Raw genomic sequence first — 23,115 nt, forward strand, 5'->3', positions numbered from 1 at the left:
ATTAACAGGATTATTGAGTATTAATATATGGGTGGCTGTCGAGAGGGGTTGCCTCGGCGGCCCGGTCCGCGTCCACAGCTTCTGGCTGTTGGGACATGGAACGTCACCTCGCTGGGTGGGAAGGAGCCTGAGGTTGTGCGGGAGGTTTAGCGGTACTGGCTATATATAGTCGGGCTCAACTTCACGCACAGCTTGGGCTCTGGATCCCAACTCCTGGAGAGAGGCTGGACGCTCCACTTCTCTGGCGTTGCTCTCGGGGAGAGGCGGCGGGCTGGGGTGGGCTTGCTTATTGCCCCCCAGCTCAGCCGCCACGTGTTGTTTACCCCAGTGAACAAGAGGGTCGCGTCCCTACGCCTTCGGGTTGGGGACAGGTCTCTCACCGTTGTTTCGGCCTACAGGCCCAACATCGGCGCAGAGTACCCGGCCTTCTTGGAGTCCCTGGGAAGGGTTCTAGATGGTGTCCCAACTGGGGACTCCATTGTTCTACTGAGGGACTTCAACGCCCACGTGGGCTACGACAGTGAGACCTGGACAGGGGTGATTGGGAAGAACGGCCTCCCCGATCTGAACCCGAGTGGTGTTTTGTTATTGGACTTCTGTGCTAGTTACAGTTTGTCCATAACGAACACCATGTTGGAGCACAAGGGTGTCCGTAAGTGCACGTGGTACCAGGATACACGTGGTGTATCACCTGATCTCCGGCCGCGTGTCTCGGACACTCTGGTGAAGAGAGGGGCTGAGCTGTCAACCGATCACCACCTGGTGGTGAGCTGGATCCGCTGGAAAGACAAGGATATATGGCGCGCTAGCTTTGAGAATCACTGACGTGGCCCCTGAACGTCTCTGAGCCTTTTCTTTTGGAACAAGTGGAAAAGCAGAGGAATGTGACAGAGTCTGAAGCATCGACTCACAGTTATTACCAGCCTTTGGTGTCGTTTATCTGTTGTTTACCACGAGCAGGTGTAAACGCACCAAAGCCTCGTGAGAGAACACACTCCACCACCAAATATATACAGAACGCCGAGCAAAGGGCAAACTCAGCCTATTCAATTCGCCTCGGTGTGATAAGAGCTGACAGAGTGATGAATGAACAGACCCTCGGGGTATTGAACAGTGGAGGAAGAAGCAGGACTGATATTTACATCATAAGCATATCTTGATATGCACAGCATGCCTTTTCCTTTATACAAGCGTCGGAGTACAGACATGAAGGAACAAAGCGGGGGAGGGGTAAACTACGGCGTTCACTTTCGTCCTTCTGCTCCGACTCACTCATGTTTTCTTCGAATGTCACATGGACGTGTTTCAAAGTGTATGGAATCCATTGAAATCATGCAAATAAATGACCTAAAAACATCACCAGGAGACTTCAGGTTTTCTTTAATATTCATATAATTAATATCTGTGTGTTTTTATCCTAAATTAATTCGACAGGCCTCGTTGTATTTTTAGTTTGAGCACGGTTACAGTAGCAAACAGTTGTCTCATCACATAAACAAGGTGTTTTATAAGACACTATACAGATATACATATATATAATGGTTACATTATGCAAGTAATTTCTTACACTTCTACATCTCAATATTATTTTTTGTTTAAACAGCATTGAATGGAATATAATTTTTTCATTTTTTTTAATGTATTTATTTATTTTGTTCATATATATATATATATATATATATATATAAATAATTGTACATTTTGACAGACCTTTTTATTTCATACAGATACCTTTATGGAAAATAAATTAAGTTCCAATTGTGCAATATTTCATAAATGAGATGTTTACTGTATGCATGGGAACCGTGGCGAGATTTATTACCAAAAATAAACGTGAGGGGTGAAAGTAACTAGTAACTTTTACTTTGAGTAATAATTAATTGAGCTACTTTTTACTTGTACTTGAGTATTTTATGTATAACTTACTTGTACTTGAGTACAAGTACAATCAAGTAACAGTATTTCTACTTGAGTAGGATACATCAGTTCTCTTTACTATATATATATACTACATGGCACTGTAATGATGGCACTGAGAGAGAGAGAGAGAGAGAGAGAGAGGAAAATTATCAAATGAAAGCATAAAAAATATGGGGTTTTATAATGTTTATTTTTTAGCTAAAAACGATGATAATACTAAATAACAACAAAAACACACAAAATGAGAGAAAATATACTGAATAATAAAAGGACAACAACAAAATACACAAAATAACAAAAAAATGACACACGTACTAAGAGTGAAATACTTATTATTACCTGCAACACACAAAACGACAACAAAGACACACTAAATGGGATAAAAACACACAAGATCACTACAAAATACACAAAAATTACAGAAACATACGAACAACGTGAGACACAACCAAACAACACCAAAAACACACACACACACACACACACACACACAGAGAATTATTTAAACAACACCAACAATAACACAAAAACACACAAAATGAGAGAAATGTATACAGAATAATAAAAAGAACAGACAAACAACAACAAAATATACAAAATTACACCTAAAACATACAAAACAACACAAAAAAATCAAACAAAATGAAATCAAACTATTTTGATTAGAACAAAACTGAAAATACAAAGGTCGGTATTGATAAAATGATAAAAGCTATAGAAATAAATCTACTAAGGAGGAACTAAATAGTTTCATTCCACTTATTTATGAAATTAGATTATTTAAAATGTGTGTTATCACTTATTTATTCCATCATTATGCTTTATTGTTTTTTTTTACAGAATTCTGAGCAAAATGTTGGAGTCGGACAAAGGAGGTGATTTATTAATACGAGTTAAAGAACCACTGTATTACATTATGAATTTTAAACTGGAATTTGGCTTGAACAATACGTTTTTAGACTTATTTGGGCAGGAAATAGTTGTCATTTATTATTACGTCTTATAAAGGATCTGCTTCAAATGCTTCTTAATCCTCCAAGTCAGGGGCTTTCAAAGACGTTTTAATGAGCCATGTTTTGCAATCAAAGCAGACCAAAGTTGCCCATCGAGAGCCTGTTTATGAGTTGTGAACCACGTACAGTAATCGATGGACGGTGTTAAGTGCTGACCATTGGGAGTTTCTTAATGTTCAACAAAAGAGAAACTGTAATTACATTTAAAAAATAATGTAGGGACGGAGCGGCTCGTCAGCAAGTGATTCACAGCTATTCTTTCTTCATATGGAACATTTGTTTTAAAAAGCACTTGGTTGCACACTCCATTAATTAATATTAATCAATACGATGGGTATATACTGTATATAATATATGTATTAATGATAAAAAAAAAACAATAATTAGAGAGTCACGTGTATTTTATTTGTAATATTTGTATTTTTATTTGTACTTAGTTTGTGCTAAAATCAAGGATTGTTTTCATTCCCTGTAAATGGTATTATTTATATTGAATGCGATTGGCTTACAGTGATGCTTGACAATTAATCAATGTAACACAAAAAAAAGTGTGTTCATTGTCATTTAGTTTTAATTCCAGAAAGTTCATTTTTAGTTGATATAATATCCAAAAATAATCATAATCAGTATATTTATTGATTTATCAAAAGCATTCGACATAGTGAATTATAGAATTATTTTAAATAAATTATACAATTATGGAATTGAAGATGTTGCTCTACTTGCTCTACAGTGGGTAAAAAAAATAAATAAATAAAACTCCATGAGAAGAAACACTGAAACAGTATGTATGCGTTCATAATCATAACTCAGAAAGAGCTCAGCTAGCTTATGGAGTCCCTCAGGGCTCCATTCTAGGACCTATTTTGTTTATTACTTAAATTAATGTTTTTATTTAACTTTTTTTTTTTTTTTGTAAAAAATCTTAATGCAGTAATTTCAGCAAGTTTATTTTGAATAACATTATTCGAAAAAAAGACAAAATTAACGTGCGGAAGTCAAGGAAACATCAAAGCGATCAGCAGACACTTCTGAAGAAGACTGGCAGTTGACAGTCAAAAAATGTCGGGAGATCAAAGTAAATTTCCTGAAAAAAGTTGTCTGAATAAATGAAAGCTTAACATATCATTTAGTTTAAGTCATAGTCTTGACTAAATCGGTTACACATCTAGTCGACTAAAATATAAAGAATAATAGCTTATTCTCATTTGTTTTTTTTAGAGATAAAAGACAGATTATTTAATCAAGACACTTATTTCTGATTGGATTTTTTTTTCTTTTTTTTCACATCTAAACTTTATAGTTTCATTTTAATTAGTTTAATATCAGTAAAAAATAAAAAAAATAAAAAGTTAGAAATCAATATAATTAAATTCATATGTATTTTTTTCAATTAATTTTGGTCTTTTCACCATCACTCAAAAAATGTAGTCGACGAAAACGATGACGTACAATTTGAAGTCCGCAAAATGCTCTCTGATAGTCTGTTTTAGTAGTTAATAGAATATGAAAAAGGTCTTGGGTTCAAGCCCCGGGGCGGACACTCAACAGGAATAATGAATCAAAGATGAACAAATGAGTCTACATTGTCAGGATGTTTCAATAACAACTGAAAGGTCCCAAGTTGAGTTCTGACAAACAGAAGCAAAAATATTTTGTCGGTATAATTCTTTTACAGTAATAATGACATTAGATCCTGACTTCTCCAATCAAACCCTCCGCTCTCCTGTTAGACGGTGGTTTAAGAGCCTGTAGATGATGCATCTAATATTCTGTGCAAAATTAAATACATTTTAAATGTATAAATGTTTTTCAGAGAGAAAGAAAAAACTAAACAAAACTGCTGACATTTTAAAAAGGACTATTGATCGTAAGGCTTCCTTTTGTTTTTTTCATGTTTTCTCCGGGGGAAGCTAATCAAAGACAAACGACACATCAATACAAAGAAAACAAACAACCACATATTAAAGAAATCAAGTGAAAGAAAAATAAAAACAAAAGGCTTTACAGGATGACTGTAGCCTTACGACGTACAGGTGGGTAATGTGAGCCCACACGTGGAGCGTAGAGTAGAATGCGACTCTGGGGTCCTATCGTACACATACCTTGATGGCGGTGGAGGCGATCTGGATGTGGTGCAGTTTGTGCAGAGTGCTCTCTCTGTCAATGAAGTAGGAAGCGGCCAATTGGTGCAGAGCTTCCAGGGTGACGGACGTGCCGTTGGACTCATTCCCCTCGGTTGTCCGACTCAATTTGCGCTTGTCCACAAATATCATGAGCGACTCTTCCCCTGTGAAGAAACACATGGATAATACCGTAGGTAAACCCTATAAGCATAGGCAGAGTTTGAGAGTCATGCCGGGGGGGCAAAAAACAAAGACAGATTTGTGCCAACCACAATGTGTGTAGCATAAACTGTACAATAATGCAAAAATGATTAGTGACATTACTGATAATGTTGATTAACGTGTTGTTTAATGTTGTAAATTCATGTTACAATCTTTCTGCTTAATTTTTGCAGCAGTACCATGCATGAACTGCTGGGAGCAGTGTCACTTCACCATTTACATTGGGTTCTATTCTCCCGTCTGGACTTAAGCACTTTTTACGCGCCTGCAGTTACGCACCTCTCTCCTGATTGTATTCTCTGGTCCAGGCTGCTGACACGACCACCGCGCATAAGGAGCCAAAAAGCGCGTTTGTGTGAATGAAGGCGGGCTGAAGGAAAGGAGGCGGTGATGTCATTTTTTTGGGCTGTCTAGAAATCACGGAACATGGACTTTTCCCAACGCTTGTAAATGTCATTAAAATCCGTGAAAATGATAAAGCGCACTTTTAATTTGAAACGCCTTCATTGATGAACAATGTAACAAGTTGATTTGATCAGATCGATCAGATTATTGCACTGTGAGGATCGGGTCGCATTGTGTCACAGTTAAAATCTCTCTCCTTGGTCAGCGCTTCATCATCATCGCTGTAAGCGTTACCGAGTTAGATGCACTGCAGGTTCGAGGAACCCCTGCAGAGCGTCCTGCTTTAAGAGGAGACAGAGATGGAGCTGAGAGTAAGTCCGAGATGAGCCTCATTTAAATATGTGTGGGAACAGTTTCTGGTATCCATCCTCTCATGCGCATTTCACCAAACTCTGCATATGACAGCTTGTTTCATTGTTATTTACTCTGTAATGGATCAAACTGTGGCTTTATGTTGGACATCACTGTGGCAATGTGGACACAAGTCTGATGTTTGCCAGAGTTTTATTTAATCAAGCAGCAGAAGCTGAGGCACAACTCAGGTGCACAGAGATCAGCTCCACAACGCATGAGTCCGTGTGGCTTCAAATGTAACTAAGTCCATATTTCTAGTGCAATATTATGTTTCACCTTATCGGGGTGCTGCACTTATTCCAGGATTAGAAGCTCGTTAGAAAAAAAGGACTTACGCAGACGGGAGAATACGCGTAAGGCATGATTTGAATGGGAACGCCCACATTTCAGGACCGCTCCACCCACAGTGCGTAACTGGGATGAAGGCGCGCAGCGACTGACTTAAATACAGGGGGAGAAAAGCGCGCAGCCAGAAACAGCGCCACCACTGCATGGCTTTTTGGACTTATGCGCATGGGAGAATAGAGCCCATTGTGAAGAAGAACTGCACAATAGAAGAAGAACCAACCTATAGTCTCAAAAGTTTGGGACCATTTCACTGAAAACTTGTAATACAAACCTGAAGTGGAACAAACATCTGTGACATCAAACTAAAAGTAATATGTTAGAATCAAAGCAGCAGAAAACTATTATATATATATATATATATATATATATATATATATATTTATATTTAAAAAAAAAAAAATCTCAATAACATTTCAACAAAGTTTCAAAACTATAATGAAACCATTTTGAAACCCACAAACTTTGCGAAACCTTCTTCCAGTTATTTATGTATTTACAGTATTTGTTTGTTTGCACAGACAATCAATCAAACATTTATAACATACTGTAACTGTGTGTGTGGTAGAGGTTAAGAAGACCACATGGTCTTATAAAGCCACTTCACCATTTCCAACTACAAGTAATTAATTCACATACACAAAGCAACAGATGAATTATATTTCAAGGTCCGTTAATTAAAGTTCTGCAATACAGCAGATGAAAATCCCTGCAATGCCTTGTTGAATAATTTTAAAAATACATTTGGCAACTCAGGGGCAATTACACATAATTGCCCACCTGATTAAACAATTTCTGTAAATGTTAACATTGATAATGAAAAAAAAAAAAAAAAAACAATTCTGAAGAGAGGTCCAGATGAAGACAATCTGTCCAAGGAATCCAACATTCTTAGAAATTTCTTTTGAATTAGCAAAACCTTGTTCAAATAAGTTTGACGGGTATTGCCCCAAGCTTTATTACAATAGATGGAAAAATTAAACTATAACATAGAACAGTGGTGGGCAACTCCAGTCCTTGAGGGGCGGACACCTGAGACTTTTAGAATTGTCCCTGCTCCAACACACCTGAATCAAATGAATGGCTCGTTATCATGCTTCTGCAAAGCTGGATGACAACTCATTGGTTTCAACCAGGAGTGTTGGAGCCGGGAGACATCTAAAAGTCTCAGGAATCCGGCCCTCGAGGACCGGAATTGCCCACCCCTGATATAGAGTCATCATACAAGAGGAACGGACACAGAATACCTATAGATTTAATTATTTTCCTACTAGCATACTCAGAGTTAGGTTTCCAAGTGAGTTTTTGGTCAACAATGACTCCTAAAAATGTGTGTGTTTTTTTTTTTTTTGTTTTTAACACTTTATTTAAAGATTTTTCAGTTTTATACAAACAAACATGGCTTGTTCAAACTTATTTTTACAGAGATTTACACCGCAATGCCAACCAGTGGCACATGAGCCCCCAACTTGTGTAAATAAATCCATAAAATTAAACACATACAAAAACACAAATACAATACAATAGGCTGCACACCCCACCTCCTCAACAATTGAATTATGCATTATACATCCTACTCAAGTAAATGGCAAACCTTCAACAAATGCAATGAAGGGAAACCATGTCCTATGATATTTATTTACTGACCCACGTAAGCTATACCTCAGATGTTAAATTTGCAAACACATCATCACCTTCTGTACCCACTGAATAAAGGAAGGAGGTTGTGCATCCTTCCACTTTGTTAAAATGAGTCTGCGGGCCAAGAGTGATGAAAGGGCAAAGACACTGGCCTGGTACGAAGTTAATCGATGTCCATTTGGGACAACACCAAACACTGAGGTAATCGGGTTGGGTTCAGTCGTTCTGCCACATGTGAGAAAAGCATCAAATATAGAACAACAATCAAACCTACCCAATGCCACACAGGATCAAAACATATGGCTCATGGTGGCGGGTGACTTTTTGATTTGCATCATCAGAGGTACCGTATATTCTAGCAAGCTCCCAGGTATCATCAGATATTTGCATGTTTTGGTCTTGTTCGCAAGACTTTTTCACCTCGACCAAAGAAGTAGGATCTATGTGATGCAATGCATTATGTATTCTGGAAATAGTTTGTAGCTTAAAAAACAGTTTTCAAGGGGGCAAGCATGTGGTTTGTTTGGATAGGTGGAGTAATGCTTTGATGCAAAGCTACAGGCCTGTAAATATCTGAAAAAGGGAGCCATTAACAAACAGATCAATGAAAAACACAATCCCTTTTCTTTGCTAAATTTTGAAACCTGACTCATTTAAGGCTGGTAAAAAAGAAGGGTTAGAAGTGATAGGAGCATACAGTAGATAAAGGTCTGTTTATAGCAAAAGTGGCAACGACATTGAAACCAGATATTGAGAAAGCTTTCAACCAAAGGATTTGTGAATTTTATTTTCCCATTTATTGGCACGAAGGAACACATTAGAGCTATGGGTATGGCAGAAGGACTAGAGCCCAGTTCCATAACAGACCAAAGTGGGCCACCACTGGAGCCAGGTGGATAGTTTTACAATATTAAGTGACAAGTAGTAATACATGAAATTTGGTAGGGCAAAGCCACCTTCAACTTTAGAGCACTGTAATCTAGATTTCCAAATCCTTGGGCATTTCAGTCACAATACATACATTCTTTGAAGAATGTTTTAGTAAGAAATAAGGGCAGCATCTGAAAAAGATACATGAATCTGGGCAAAACGACCATCTTAATAGTTAATACGCCCGGCAAGAGAGATGGGTAACGACCAGCGCAACAGATCTGCTTGGGTTTTATCAAGAAGCGGGGTGAAGATATGTTAGATAATTTGTACCCCCAGATATGTCAATTTTGAATGGAATATTTATATAATCCAGGTGTTTAGCTTGCTGGTTCATGGGAAAGAGTATACTTTTGCCCAGATTCAATTTGTACCCAGGCAAGAGGCCAAACAATCCAAGCAATTCCAACATTCTTGGGATAGACTCCGCCGGGTCCGTTATGTACAAAAGCAAGTCGTCCGCCTAAAGACAATTTGTGAATGGCTCCTCCCCGACTAATCCCCCTAACACCTTCATTCCAACGCAATGCCATGCCCAAAGGTTCAATTACAATATTGAAAAGCAAGGGGCAGCCCTGGCGGGTACCTCTATTTAGTGGGAAATAATCTGAAATAATATTGTTAGTCCAAACCAAGGAGAGTGGCACTGAGTGTAAAATCTTAATCCATGATATGAATTTTGGCCCGAAACCAAACTTGCTCATGACCGATAACAAATATGGCCACTCCACACAATCAAAAGCCTTCTTGGCATCGAGAAAGACAATCACTTCAGGTTGATCTGTGGAGTGGTCAGAATTCAAAACATTGAATAAGCGTTGAGTGTTAAAATAGGACTGTCGATTTGCAATAAAGCCAGTTTGATCTTCGTGCATGACTGTGGGAGCGATACCTTCAAGGCGGAGTGCAAAAATTTTAGTAAGAATTTTATAATCTACATTGAGTAGACTGATTAGTCGACAAGATTCACACTTTTGAGGGTCTAATCTTTTTTTAGTAACAGAGATCGTGGCTTGCGACAAGGTTTGTGGCAACTTATTATTTATATGTATTTCTAAAAATATATCACAAAGTAAGGGTGTCAGCTCTTTTGCAAATGCCTTGAAAAAATCACACAAAAACCCATCTAGACCTGGCGCTTTGCCGCTCTGCAGAGACCCAATCGCCTTTAATATTTCAACTATGGATACAGATCCCTCAAGTGACTCCTGTGGATCTGCCACAATTGTAGGAATATCTAATCTACCTAGAAATAAATCTATATCATTTGTTATACATGCAGTCTGACTGGTGTAGAGATTTTGGTAACATTTCTTAAAAACTGTATTCATCTCTTTAGTATCAGTTGTTGTTGTTCGACTAGAGTCTACTCTGATCTGAGGTATTGAGTTACTTGAAACCGACTGACGTAGCTGATACGAGAGAAGTCCACTGGCTTTTTCTTTATGTTCATAAAGAAAGTTTCTCTTTCTGTTGAATTGAAAGAGTTTCAAATTCAGACTGCAGCAATAGTTTTTGTTTGTACAGATCCAGAGATGGATTACTAGCATATTGTGAGTCCAGGTTTGCTAAAAGCTCAATCAGTTCCCTAAGCCGCTCAACATTTTTTTTTTTTTTTTCTAAGCTGCGAAGGAGATAATTTGGCCGCGTAGGTATGCCTTAAGAGATTCCCATAGTATGGATTTTGAGATGTCTGGGGTATCATTAAGCTCCAGGAAAAAAATCAATTCGAGACGCTAAGTATTTACAAAATTCTTCATCAGACAATAAAGTTGAATCAAATCTCCAGAGCCCCTGCATGGCACAAGACTTAGGAAAAGAAATATCTCGTTGAACCGGTGCAGAAATCACAATGATATGATATTTACATTTGGTAACTTTTGGAATAAGAAAATTCTCCAATAGGAAATAATCATTCCTAGAGTACGAGTGGTGTACTGAGAAGAAGAACGAATAATATTTTGCGACGGGCTCAGTTGCACGCAGTGGGTCAGAGATACCGTAATTTTGGAGAAAAAAATTAATAACTGAGGCCAATTTGGAGATCTCTGCAGATTGACGCTCCAAACTTGGGTCAAATACAAGATTCAAATCCCCTCCCATTATCAAATAGGAAACGTTCAAATCAGCCAATGATTTTCTTTAGAAAATGCAGATTATCCAAATTAGGGGCATAAACATTTAATAATGCAACCGGATTATTGTGTAATTTGCCTGTAATTATGACAAAACAACCATTGACATCATGTGTTACATTTGAAGAAAACAAAAGAGAGATTCTAAAAATGTGGTTTTATCTACGAAGTTAATCTTGACTCCATGAATTACTACGGTTATTTATTTGTCTAGTAATATTTCAGTATCAATATTTTCCTTTATATCCATACTCACTCTGTTCTCTCTTGTTTTGTATGTCCATGTTGAAAGAGTGAGTAGCTCTTGTTTCCACTCAGGTGTGCCTCATGTCCCAATGGCCTTCAATGCACTATATAAAGGTTCGTGTTTGTTTGAACATTGAGTTTGTAACTGACACGGTTCTGTATGTGTGCTTTTAAATATGCTTGTGTTCTGCTTTACTTATTTAAATGGACTTGGTAAATGGACTTGATTTTATATTGTGCTTTATCACCACACTGAAACAGTCTCAAAGCGCTTTACAAATCAGCTCATTCACCCAATCACTCTCACATTCACACACCAGTGGGACAGGACTCCCATGCAAGGCGCTAGTCGACCACTGGGAGCAACTTAGGGTTCAGTGTCTTGCCCAAGGACACTTCGACACATAGTCAGGTACTGGGATCGAACCCCCAACCTCTCGATCAGAAGACGACCCTCTACCACCTGAGCCACGGTCGCCCTATTTATGCTTTTGGAATTAAAAATAATTTACGTTGACCTCCTTGTGGGTCTTCCACCATCATCACTCGCTCAGTTGTGACACACTGTGTAAATTAGCATTTTTCTTTGTGATGGTCTATTGCAATTCCAACTGATCTCTTCAGTGTTGGGTTCATAAAACACAGATTTATTGCCATTAAAGAAAGACATTTTTAGAGAAATAACATGTTTTCAACCACGAGAAAAAGTAATAACACTATATTGTAGGCTATTATCATAAATGTCACAAAATGTCTATTGATGTGGAGTCATTTCTTTTACTCCTGTTTTCTTTTCTTTCTGTTTTTAATTCTAGTGTCAGTTCAATGTTGCTGTCTTTGGAGGAAGGTTAGCTAATAACCTAAAAACAAGTCAAGTTTGAAAGAGCCCTTTTGTTCACTCTGCATTTAGCACAATACGCAAACTGACAAGCACAAAAATACTCTATTCATCCGTCTTCTGGATGGCACCGGGATGAGTCAGTCAGGAAGGGCAAACATCCAAAAGACACACCATTACAGGTAAACACATTTTCATACACATACAAGTCTATTTTTGAGACTTCAAACAATACGACTTCATGAGTTTTTAGACAGAAGTCAAAAGGAGCTTCTGTTTAATGCAAAGGAGTGTAGTACCACCCCTGACCTGTGGGGGAAGTGTGGCTCTTACTGTTTGTTTGGTAGTATTAAAAAAACAAAACAAATGTAATAAAATATTGAAGGAACCATTGAAAGACATTGGCTGTGTTTGAAATGGCATACTCCGTAGTATGCCATAGGGGTGGGCATTGCCACGAATTTGATGATATGATATAATGAAACCTGACCTGTTCTCTAGCTCCACCATCAGTACAAACTTTCAAATTACAATTAATTTATATTTATTTACATATTTTTTATCTCGCTTTTCTATCTCCGTTTTTGTAACATATTTTGGGTTATTCACTATAAAGCCCTCTGTCTCAGACACATCCTCCCCTATGCCACGTTCACTGTGAAAGAGCTGTTCCAAAACATCATTGACAGTAAACCTTCCTTTCCCTATGTCATGTATCATCTCTGCACCTGCAGGTGTGGGGACGTAAGGTCACACACAGAGAGACACGTTTTACAAAGCTAAAACAGCTTGGGGTCAAATTGACTACAGAGGAACACCAATGTGTGTAATATGTGTTCAGCGCATTGAAAACATATAATCGTGAAAATATTATGCTTAATCAAATGTACCCATCAAATTTGGAAAAGTCTTGTAAAGCATTGAACCATTGAAAGACATTGACTGCGTTCAAAATGGCATATTCCGTAGTATGCACTAGGGGTGGGCATTGCCATGATATTGATGATACGATACAATTTGCGATTTTCATGTCACGGTACAATATATGCCAAAATTAAAAATTACGCTATATATTGCCATATCAATAATTACAAATTATAAATGTATAAAATGGTATGAAATACAACTGATTTAATTTTTCTGATCTGAAGGTCAACATTTGAATTTTATATTTTGTGATCAGCACTACGGGATGTATTTAGTGCTATATAAATAAATCTGAAGATTATTACTGGGAACAATAAAAGGTTTAGCCTGTTGTTGTTGTTTTGTATATTTTTGTTGTCTTTTTGTGTACGTTTGCATTACTGAATGTAAATGTACTTTGTATTTTTATTGTAATTCTGTGAAGCACCGTGTGACTTTCTGTCTGTGTAAGGTGCTGTACAAATAAAAATTACTTACCTACTTATTGTCTCTATGTTTGTTTGTTTTGTGTATTATTCATGACATTTTGTGTATTTTCAATGCTGCTTTGTTTCCTTTCTGGTTATTCTGTGTATTTTTGTTGTTGCTTTGTATGCTTTGAGTCATTTTGTCTTATTTTCTTTTATGTGATTTTTGTGTTATTTTTGTAGTAGTCCTACAGTATATGTTTTTGGAGTACATTTGTGCAATTTGTGTCACCCTTTTGTGCAATGTATTGTAATTTTGTGTATTTTTGGAGTGATTTTGCACATTTAGTTTAGGGCCCAGACATGTATTTATTTTAGGGCCTGTTGCCTGTTTCTGCTTTAGATTACAAACTCATGTGGCAGCTGTGCGACAGTCCAACTCCAACTACTTCATGAACTGATTATTTGTGTTCGGTCTCTCCAAGAAGCTTTAGACCCAGTGGCTTCATTTTTTGGTTTTATTGTACTCGACAGATATTGTGCAAGATTGTCTTTGAATTGAAAAAAAAAAAAAAAAAAAAAACACGCTTGGTTTTCATCATGTCTGAGAGTTTTAGTCCAAGCTACAGAGATGAAGAGAGCCAGCAGAGAAGCTGGAGGAAAATTGAGCTGCACATGAAAGCCAAAAAGAGAATTTCAGTATGTTACAGTCCTGTGGCTTATGTTGCTGCTGCTGCTTAGCTAAAAAAAACCAAAACTACACATTTAAAATGTGTGTTCAAACTAGAATATAAACAATAATCCATCAACCTTCTACTTACAGTTCAGCCAATATTTGCTCAGATATTTATCTGTGCTGTATGCACACATAATTAATAATTATCTTTGAAAATGAAGGGTTTACGCTGTATTATGACACCTCTGTGTGTGTGTGTGTGTGTGTGTGTGTGTGTGTGTGTGCATCGTGTCTCCAGGCATTTCCTCGCACTGTCCAGAATCGTCTGTCAGGTTCATTATCGTCTCCAGAGTGAATGTGTGAGTAAACGTGTGATGCATATAATCGACTTTATTTGTGTGTTGACCTTGAACACGACTGGTGACCCTTGCACTAATAGTAGCATCAGACATCCACTGAGCTCCACTGTCCTTATTCTTAGATCTATGCCTAACAAAACATATTATTCTTGCACCATATTCGTTTGAATAACTTTTAAAAATGGGACTACATTAGCATTTTAAAACCTGTATTCTGCCATCTTGAAATCACATCATGTCGGTGCCGAAACCACGTAATGATAGAAAGGCCGTTGTTTGCCTTTCTAATTACCTCTCGGGGATAAAAAAAGTTTTTCTCTGATTCTGAATCTGATGTCAGTGCTCAATCCTTTCGTGTGCCTGATCCTTTCGGATGTACGAAACGTATCCGGTCAGCCTATTTTACCTCAGTTCGTGTACTATTTAAAAGTTTAAAACCCTGCTATTTAAGAAGAATTAGAAATGTGTTTTTAATAGGACATTGCATAAACAATAAATGTATGTTTTGAGTGAATTCTGATTTATTTTGGTTTTTATTTTATTTTCTGTTTGGTTTTTAATTGTCTATGTTGTGTATTGTGCTTTGATATGTTTTTGTACATATTGTCTTGCGGTGGTTTTTCCTTTTTGTCTTTTTTTTTAATTAACAACTAAAAACACCACAAAATAGTTACATATTTATGTGTGCTATCAAAATATTTAACAGTTTACATTAAAAGATCACGTCCCAGGAGCTCTGTCGTACAGATTGAAGGAAGTGACGTAGTCTACGCGCATGCGTTGAAAGGACCCAAAAGGATGAGGCCCGTGAAAGGATCAGGCACTGACACGTCACACACCCCCATTTGCATTTAGCAGTTTTTTTGGTCAAAATGGCAATTTGTGCTGCTGTTGGTTACTCCAAATGTACATGGCCATTAAAACATTTCTGATTCTGATTCTGAAATAATCATGAAAAGTTAAAGATGTTGATGTCAACCTCTTTGGTTTAGGACAAAAACAGTTGTCACCCCAAAAAATAATTTATGACCACATAGGCGGCAGTTCAAACTCTGAGGTTTGGTAGTAGACAATGAAGCAGAGAAGAACAGCTCTTCTGAGGGACCTTTGCTCTCCCTTAAGCAGTGCGCTGACACGCTCTGGTGGCTGAAGTTGGCGAGTAATCATGGATTGTTGAAGGACTGCGACCTTCAACAGTCTGTGAAAACTCACTAAAACAATGGGATGTTTACAGCCAGTGAGGCCGTGTGACATCATCAATCATGTGATTTCCAGATGATAGTCCCATTTTTAAAAGTTAATAAACTGAATGTGCTGCATAATAAAGTATTTTGTTAGGCGTAGGAGGACTTAGACAAGGAGTGATAAGAATGAGAATATTAATTATTATTAATATTACAGTAATTTGCCTTAGGAGGTGTCATCTGAAGAAGTGTTTCATATCACTTAATTAGTTATTAATACCTTGTCATCCAGGATTGTGAACTCTTGTCAAGACTGTCTACTCTCCATAACAAACCTTATGATTATAATATTTTCATAAACCACAGAAAACTTCTCAAAGTATAAACATTTATTAATCAAAGGAGTTAAAACCTGCTAACACAATAAAGCTAAAAAAGCACTACGCTCACTAAACTAAGGATACACTTAGATACGACTTAAAGGTAAAACAGCTTAGCAAAGAAAGAAAGGAAAGAGGAAATGAAAGTAGGATATTTCAATGTGTGCGTGTGTGATAGCTATGATAAGGTCAGTGTGGAGATCAACCATGTGGCTGTAGTTACATTGGGCCCAATTGGAATTTTGATCCAGAGCATACCTTGGTTCTGAAGTCTATGGTCGTTCTCTTGGGACAGAGTGGACTGGTGAGAGCAAAGCATGGTTCAGAACCACTGGAGTGTGTCCGAAAGGGTCCGTTTCTGAACTTGGTTCTGGGCTTCGTCAGCCTTCAGCTGAGTTTTTCACAGCACTTTCAGTCAGCAGGTTTCCACTGGTTCAGACTTGTTCAGGCTTGGTCCTTGTGGTACATTGTTCAGCTCCTTCAGGCTTGGTTCTTGAAGTCTGGTTCTTTGTTCAGTTCAGCTGTTGGAACAGGAGGTTTTTCTTCTCTGGACGCGCAAGCTTATTTAAAGTGTAATGAAATAAAAACACTTTGAGGTTACAAAGAAAATAAAAAGATACAAAAAGACATACACACACTGCAGTTTTATCATGGTTGAAGCATTTCTATTGGTCAACGTGTTTTCAGGAGCCAATTAGATTGCTTTAGATGAGTCATGGGTTGTGGTTTGTCAGTGTGTTCTTATGAGAGAATTATGTAAACAATTTGAAACACAGTTAGATTATAACTTTCAAAGCAAGTTAAAAGCAAAGATCATAATTTTGTGGACAGTTTGACACTAAATATGAGATGTTTGATGCAAAGTTCATGGGAATAAATCTTAAAACACTTAAACTGCATCTTTACTGTACGTATATGACCTTGTTTTAAGAATTCCTTGAGTTCCTGTGAATAGAAACGTGAATGGCAGTGGAAAGAAAATACATTTCAACATTATATCAAAAGACATATGTTCAATTTGGTCATGTTCCATTGTTCTCCTTGTAGAAAAGCAGACATAGAGAAAGCTCTGCCATGTGTTTCACAAAGAACAAACAGTCAAAAATGCAGGCCATTTGTTCAGTTTGAAAGGAGGGAAAGAAGGGAGGGGTTAAGGAAGGCAGGAGTTAGATCCACTGGTATGACCTCCTACATAGGCATAGATCTTCTAATAAATACATTTCAAAGGTTTTAGGCCACATATTCAAAAAAAAAGTGGAGGATCACTTTAAGTAAAAATCATCTGCTACCATCATGCCATTAAATGTATGTTGTGTTTTCCTAGGTTGAGATGTAAAAGACAGAAATAGAAGTTTTTTTTTTTTTTTAAACGCATCAGTCAAGGTTAAACGAACTACCACTCATGTTCTTTACTCACCTCCCAGTGTTGCAGAAAGCAGGAAGTGCGTTCCATATTTCCTGATGATGTTGTCGATGATGGCGTTGAGGCTGGGCCTCCTGCCGAGCTGCCTAATGGTCTGGAGGAAGTCCGGGTCGAGCGGCAGCGAAAAGCCATTGTTCTCCTGTCTCTCCAGGGCCAAGCTGTTCACCTTCCAACGGCCAAACTCCCTGTAATGTCACAGAAACAAGTGCCACTGTAAGCAAAGTGTGCACAGCATGATGGGAATGAACCGAGACAAGGATCTGAATCAGGAGGATGTTTGGGTACATTTCTATGCTACAATCTTTTTTTTTAAACCAGTTTGATCACAAGTGGGCCGCAGGTTTTTGGCGATACAACAAAAATGTCAACATTAATGTGCCCAAGTTTGCACTTCCAGTTAGACATCATGTATGGAATCATCAACAATTTCTAAGTAATAAATGATGTCCATTGATTTATTTATTTTATCACCAATTTCTTGAGAACAATTGCAGGTTTTTTGGAAAAATGTAGAGTTCTTTCAACAGCAATTTAAAATGTAATCATTTGGTAATCGACACGATGATTATTGTTTTATGTGTCATTTTAATTTTTTGGATGCTCTGAAGGGCCAAATTTGGCCCCCAGGCCTTGAGTTTGACAAGTGCTGAATAGTGTAATTCAAATCGCCAAAATAAGAAAAGTCACCTGGCTGGTTTGTATTACAGTTTGAAAAGAATATAAATAAGCAAAGAGAGGCAAATATATTTGTTTAACACATTTCATACACAAGGCAACTCAATGTGCTTTACATGATCAAAAAGTGCTACAGAAAACATTCAACAGCCTAAAATTTAATAAGAACATTAAAATCAACAGCAAAAATCATCATTTTTAGAAATCTTAAGAAGTGATTCTTAATCGTCAATAATCATATCACGATTGTTGATTTATTAGAAACCAAGTAAGTGTAAAACCTTTAAAAAAAAAACACCGGGATATAGCATGCTTTTCTGGAGTATTCTAAATGTCAAGGTTAGTGTGAAACAACATATATAAGATGGTATAATAATAATAATAATAATAATAATAATAATAATAATAATAATAATAATAATAATAATAATAACTACAATATTTGCATTTCCTGAATAAAATGCAAGTGAGGATGCAGGTGCTGGCTCGCATTGCACTGCATTAGCTTATCATTAACTAGCATTAACATTAGCATAACATTAGCCTAGCAACAGCATTAACCAAGCATTTGCATCAATCTAGCATTAGCACTACCCTAGCAATACCATTAGCCTAGCTTTAGCATTAGTCTAGCATAAGCATTACTCTAGCATTACCATTACCTTAACAATAGAATTAGCTCAACATTAGCATTACTCTAGCATTACCATTACCTTAACAATAGAATTAGCTCAACATTAGCATTACTCTAGCATTACCATTACCTTAACAATAGAATTAGCTCAGCATTAGCATTAATCTAGCATTCGCAATAAGCTAGCATTAGCATTACTCTAATATTAGCATTAACCTAGCATTAGCACAAACCTTACATTAGCCTAACAATAGCATTAATCTTGCATTAGCATTAACCTAGCAATGGCATTAGCCTAACATTGACATTCATCTAGCATTAGCACTAACCTAGCATTGGCATTAACCAAGCATTAGCCGAACATTAGCATTAACCAAGTATTAGAATTAGCCTTGCAATGGCATTATCCTAGCATCAGTATTAACCTAACATTAGCTAAGCATTAACCTAGCAATAGCTGAACATTAGCAAAAAGTTTGAAAAAGTTGAAAAGTAACTTGTAGCTGTGTGTTTTTTTTTTTTTGCAGATCAGTCTGTTTTATAACTTTAAAACATCTGATCAGCAAAATTGAAACAAATCAAATCTGAATTAATCCTGGGGAACCGTGGAACGACAAGAAACAATGAGCGACTTTGTTTTGATTTGATTACTGCAGGTTTGAAGGATGTGTTGAGATATGGCTCAACACACACACACACACACACACACACACACACACACACACACACACACACACACACACACACACACTTAATCCATCTTTTATCTTCTTGATTTAATAATGAGACGGAGACATGTTGCAATGGAGGCAGACCCGATTTTCCGACTGGCAGTCAATCTTCTTCCCTTTTGTCTCATCACTTTTGATTATGTGTTAAATTTTGGAGTCATTAATTAAGTGCCTTCAAACACTGATTACTTCAAACCACACGTTTGGATTAAAACTTTAAAGATGGCAACAGTGATAAAGAGGAAAAGTTTCTTCTGCATCGAAACCTGAATTCACATTAAATACAAAGAAGAAATCAAACCTTGGACATTTATGTTCTAAAACCATCCATTCTTTGTGAGCAACATTAGGGAACATAATGAATGAATTAATTTAATAAGGAATGAATGTAGGATAATAAAGACTATAACAGAAGGGCAACATTAAAAAAGGAGTTTAATAATAAAACCAGAATGTCAAGCAGATGGCGATGTTAATGAGGCTATTGTTTCGTTCTTGATACGCATAATTGGCAACTTTTTAGCAGGAAAAAAGTAGCACAAACAAAATAATTTCAACAAAAATTGTGAATCCAGCCAAGGGAACAAATCCTGTAAATAAAGAAAAACATTGTCAAAAAGAACCTTTTCAAAGAAGGATAGAATATACAGTATATGTATATTTTTTGATAGTTTTGTTGACATTCTTAGAATCAAGGAACTGAAAAGCATTGTTTTAAAATCAGACGGTACACTTATTTTTAAATCTATCTATGATATTTTATTATTTGTTTATTGTGATGTTTTAGTCCAGTTTTAGTCGACAAAATCTCAAAAGTGTCTAATTTTAGTCCAAAAAAAGTGTTAGTCTTTTAACATTAATTTAGGTCAATGTCAATGTCAGGTTTATTTCTATAGCACATTTCAAAACAGCTACAACTGCCCAAAGTGCTGTACAGCAAACATTATAAATTACAATGTAAAAACAGTCCCAAAATATACAGCATAAAACAATAATAATAAAATACATGGGATCTGCTCAACTTGTGCTGAAAGCCAAAGCAAAAAGATGGGTTTTCAACAATGACTTGAAAACATGAATGGACTGAGCCATTTTGACATTCAGCAGAAGGCTGTTCCAGAGACTCGGAGCCGCTACGGCAAAAGCCCGGTCTCCTCTAGTTTTGAGCTTAGCTATTGGCGCCACCAGAGTCGTTTGATTGGAGGACCTCAGCGTTCGACCTGGATCACGGATCAACAAAAGCTCCGAAAGGTAGGATGGAGCCAACCCATTCAGACATTTAAAAACCATCAACAGTGTCTTGAACTGAATCCTAAAGCTGACTGGAATAAATGTTTGAAATTAAAATGAAGGTTTACAGTTTGTATCGAAAGTGTATCGATATGTTATACGAGTGCTTGGCTTCTTTAAGAGAAGGAGAAACATGTGTGCGTGTTTGTGTGTGCGTGCGAGTGGTGGGCGTGACCAAACAAGGCACTGCTGATAAAGCCACGTTTAGCTTGTAATCGTCACGTTACCGTCATGAAAAAAGGGGCGTCAACAAAATAATTTTGTGTGCATTGCTATGAATCTGACGATACAATACGATACAAGATTTGCAAAATTTGCATGTCACAATACAATATATCCTAAGAAATCCTGATACTAAACAATACAATATACATCACAATATATCACATATCAATAATTACAAATTTCACCTTTACAAGTACAAAATTGTATGAATTACAATTAATGTAAATTTTTTAAACTTAAGAGAACAAGTAAATGGTCATTAACTGTAATTCAAGAACCACTATCAAAAACAAGTGCAGGTTGATCAAACTGTCAAATTACATTTTTGCTTCTACAACAGGTTCAGTTAAGTTATTTAATTCTTTAAATAAAAGTAACCACATACATCTATTAACCCTTAGGTGTCTCCAAATCCAATGACCAATTTAAGACAAACCCATGGCCAGGTGCAGCCTCACAGTGACCATTTAAACTTGTGTTGAAAGTAAGAAATCAACACTATATACCAGTTTTTATATGATATTGATCGTCCACGTGGAATAAAAGTTGTGATAGATTAAAAAGCTGCACTTTTACTGATTATTTTGGTCACGTTCAGTGCAGAAACGAACAGTAAAGACGGTCTTGATTGTTTGCAATCAAAAAATACACTTTCCTATTGGTAATCCCTTTTTTTTCCCATAATTTGTGGCATCTGATTGTGAGGTTTTGTCAAAATAGGATTTGGGGAAAACGCCATATAACTTGTTTATCAAGTTAAAGTATCTTTGTCTTTATTTGTCTATTATTGTTTTTTTTTTTTTTTTTTTCTAGCATAACAGGGATAAAGAAAGGTAAAGTTTTTCATTTTATTTCATTTTTCTAGCATTTATTTATTTATTTATTCATTTTTTAAGAAAGATAAAGTTAATCCTTGAAGGAGAAAGCCTGGAGCTCAGCCTTGGGCCCCCTATTGGTTAATGGGGCTCTGTGCAGTTTCCATACATAACAAAACAGCCATAAAAAGTTTTGCACGAGGCATCAGCTACGCTGAAAAAAACAAACAAAAAAAAAAACACGACTTTAGCAATAAATAATGCTTGAGACCTGCAGTGTGAACCTGGAGTGACACAATAATTATCAGACATCTGTCAGATACTCCATGGAGCTGAGAGCGAATGCACACACAGATACATCTCTTTTATCTTTTATTCATTACACTTCCCCCAGCACATTATTTTATCTTGATAAAAGTAGTATCATCATGTGTCTTCTTCCTTTTACAAACAACTCCTCTGCGTTAACATGCACACACACATGCATTAACACAGCCTGCAGCTGCTGCGTTGCCCAACAGAGCCTCTCTATTGCTGCGGCAACTTTGCCATCACCCAGAATATCACAGAGCACCCATGGGGGCAAGACTGCTGCCAATCAATTTCCACCAATAAGCATGACCCCTAGAGAGAAATAGAAGAGTGAAAACAGCTCATTAGGACCTGTTTCATGTTGGCGTTTCACCATAACGAGCCACCATTAGTGGCTCTCTGCATCCACTGGGGCTGAGACAGGAAAGGAGGGATGGAGAGAAGGGAGGGATGGAGGGATGGAAGGAGAAGGGAGTGATGGAGGTAAGGAGAAAAACTGTGATGGACACGCCACCGCTGCTCAGTGTTATGAAGTAGGGATACTCCTAAACCTGCACAAACACTAACATATTTCTATTGTCAATAATAATAATATACGTAATAATACGACCTTGGATTTATATAGCGCTTTTCTCGAAGAGACTCAAAGCGCATTACAGAAACCATTATTAATTCACATTAGTCACTCACATCAGCCATACCATTAGTGGTAAACTACTATGTAGCCACAGCTGCCATGGGGCCTACTGACAGAAGCTTGGCTGCTATTTTGCACCTACGGTCCCGCTGACCACCACCAACATTCATGCACAATTCATACCCATTCATACGAAGCAATGTGGGTAAAGCGCCTTGACCAAGGACACAACAACAATGACTTGGCTAGAGTGGGATTCCAACCC

General features: G+C 37.2%; 1 protein-coding gene across 2 annotated transcripts in view; it reads right to left on the reverse strand.

Moving 5' to 3' along the window:
• Nucleotides 1–23,115, reverse strand: part of LOC114462085 (BMP/retinoic acid-inducible neural-specific protein 3-like) — a 150,853-nt gene that overhangs the window by 78,240 nt on the left and 49,498 nt on the right. For both annotated transcript variants that reach the window (XM_028444693.1, XM_028444692.1), the window contains 2 exons: nucleotides 17,526–17,716; nucleotides 5,039–5,223 (listed from right to left, as the gene is read on the reverse strand). In XM_028444693.1, the coding sequence (XP_028300494.1) occupies nucleotides 5,039–5,223; nucleotides 17,526–17,716 (376 nt within the window). The remainder of the gene's footprint in view (nucleotides 1–5,038; nucleotides 5,224–17,525; nucleotides 17,717–23,115) is intronic.

Source organism: Gouania willdenowi, chromosome 4 (assembly GCF_900634775.1).
Source record: "Gouania willdenowi chromosome 4, fGouWil2.1, whole genome shotgun sequence".
In the NCBI taxonomy this organism is placed as follows: domain Eukaryota; kingdom Metazoa; phylum Chordata; class Actinopteri; order Blenniiformes; family Gobiesocidae; genus Gouania; species Gouania willdenowi.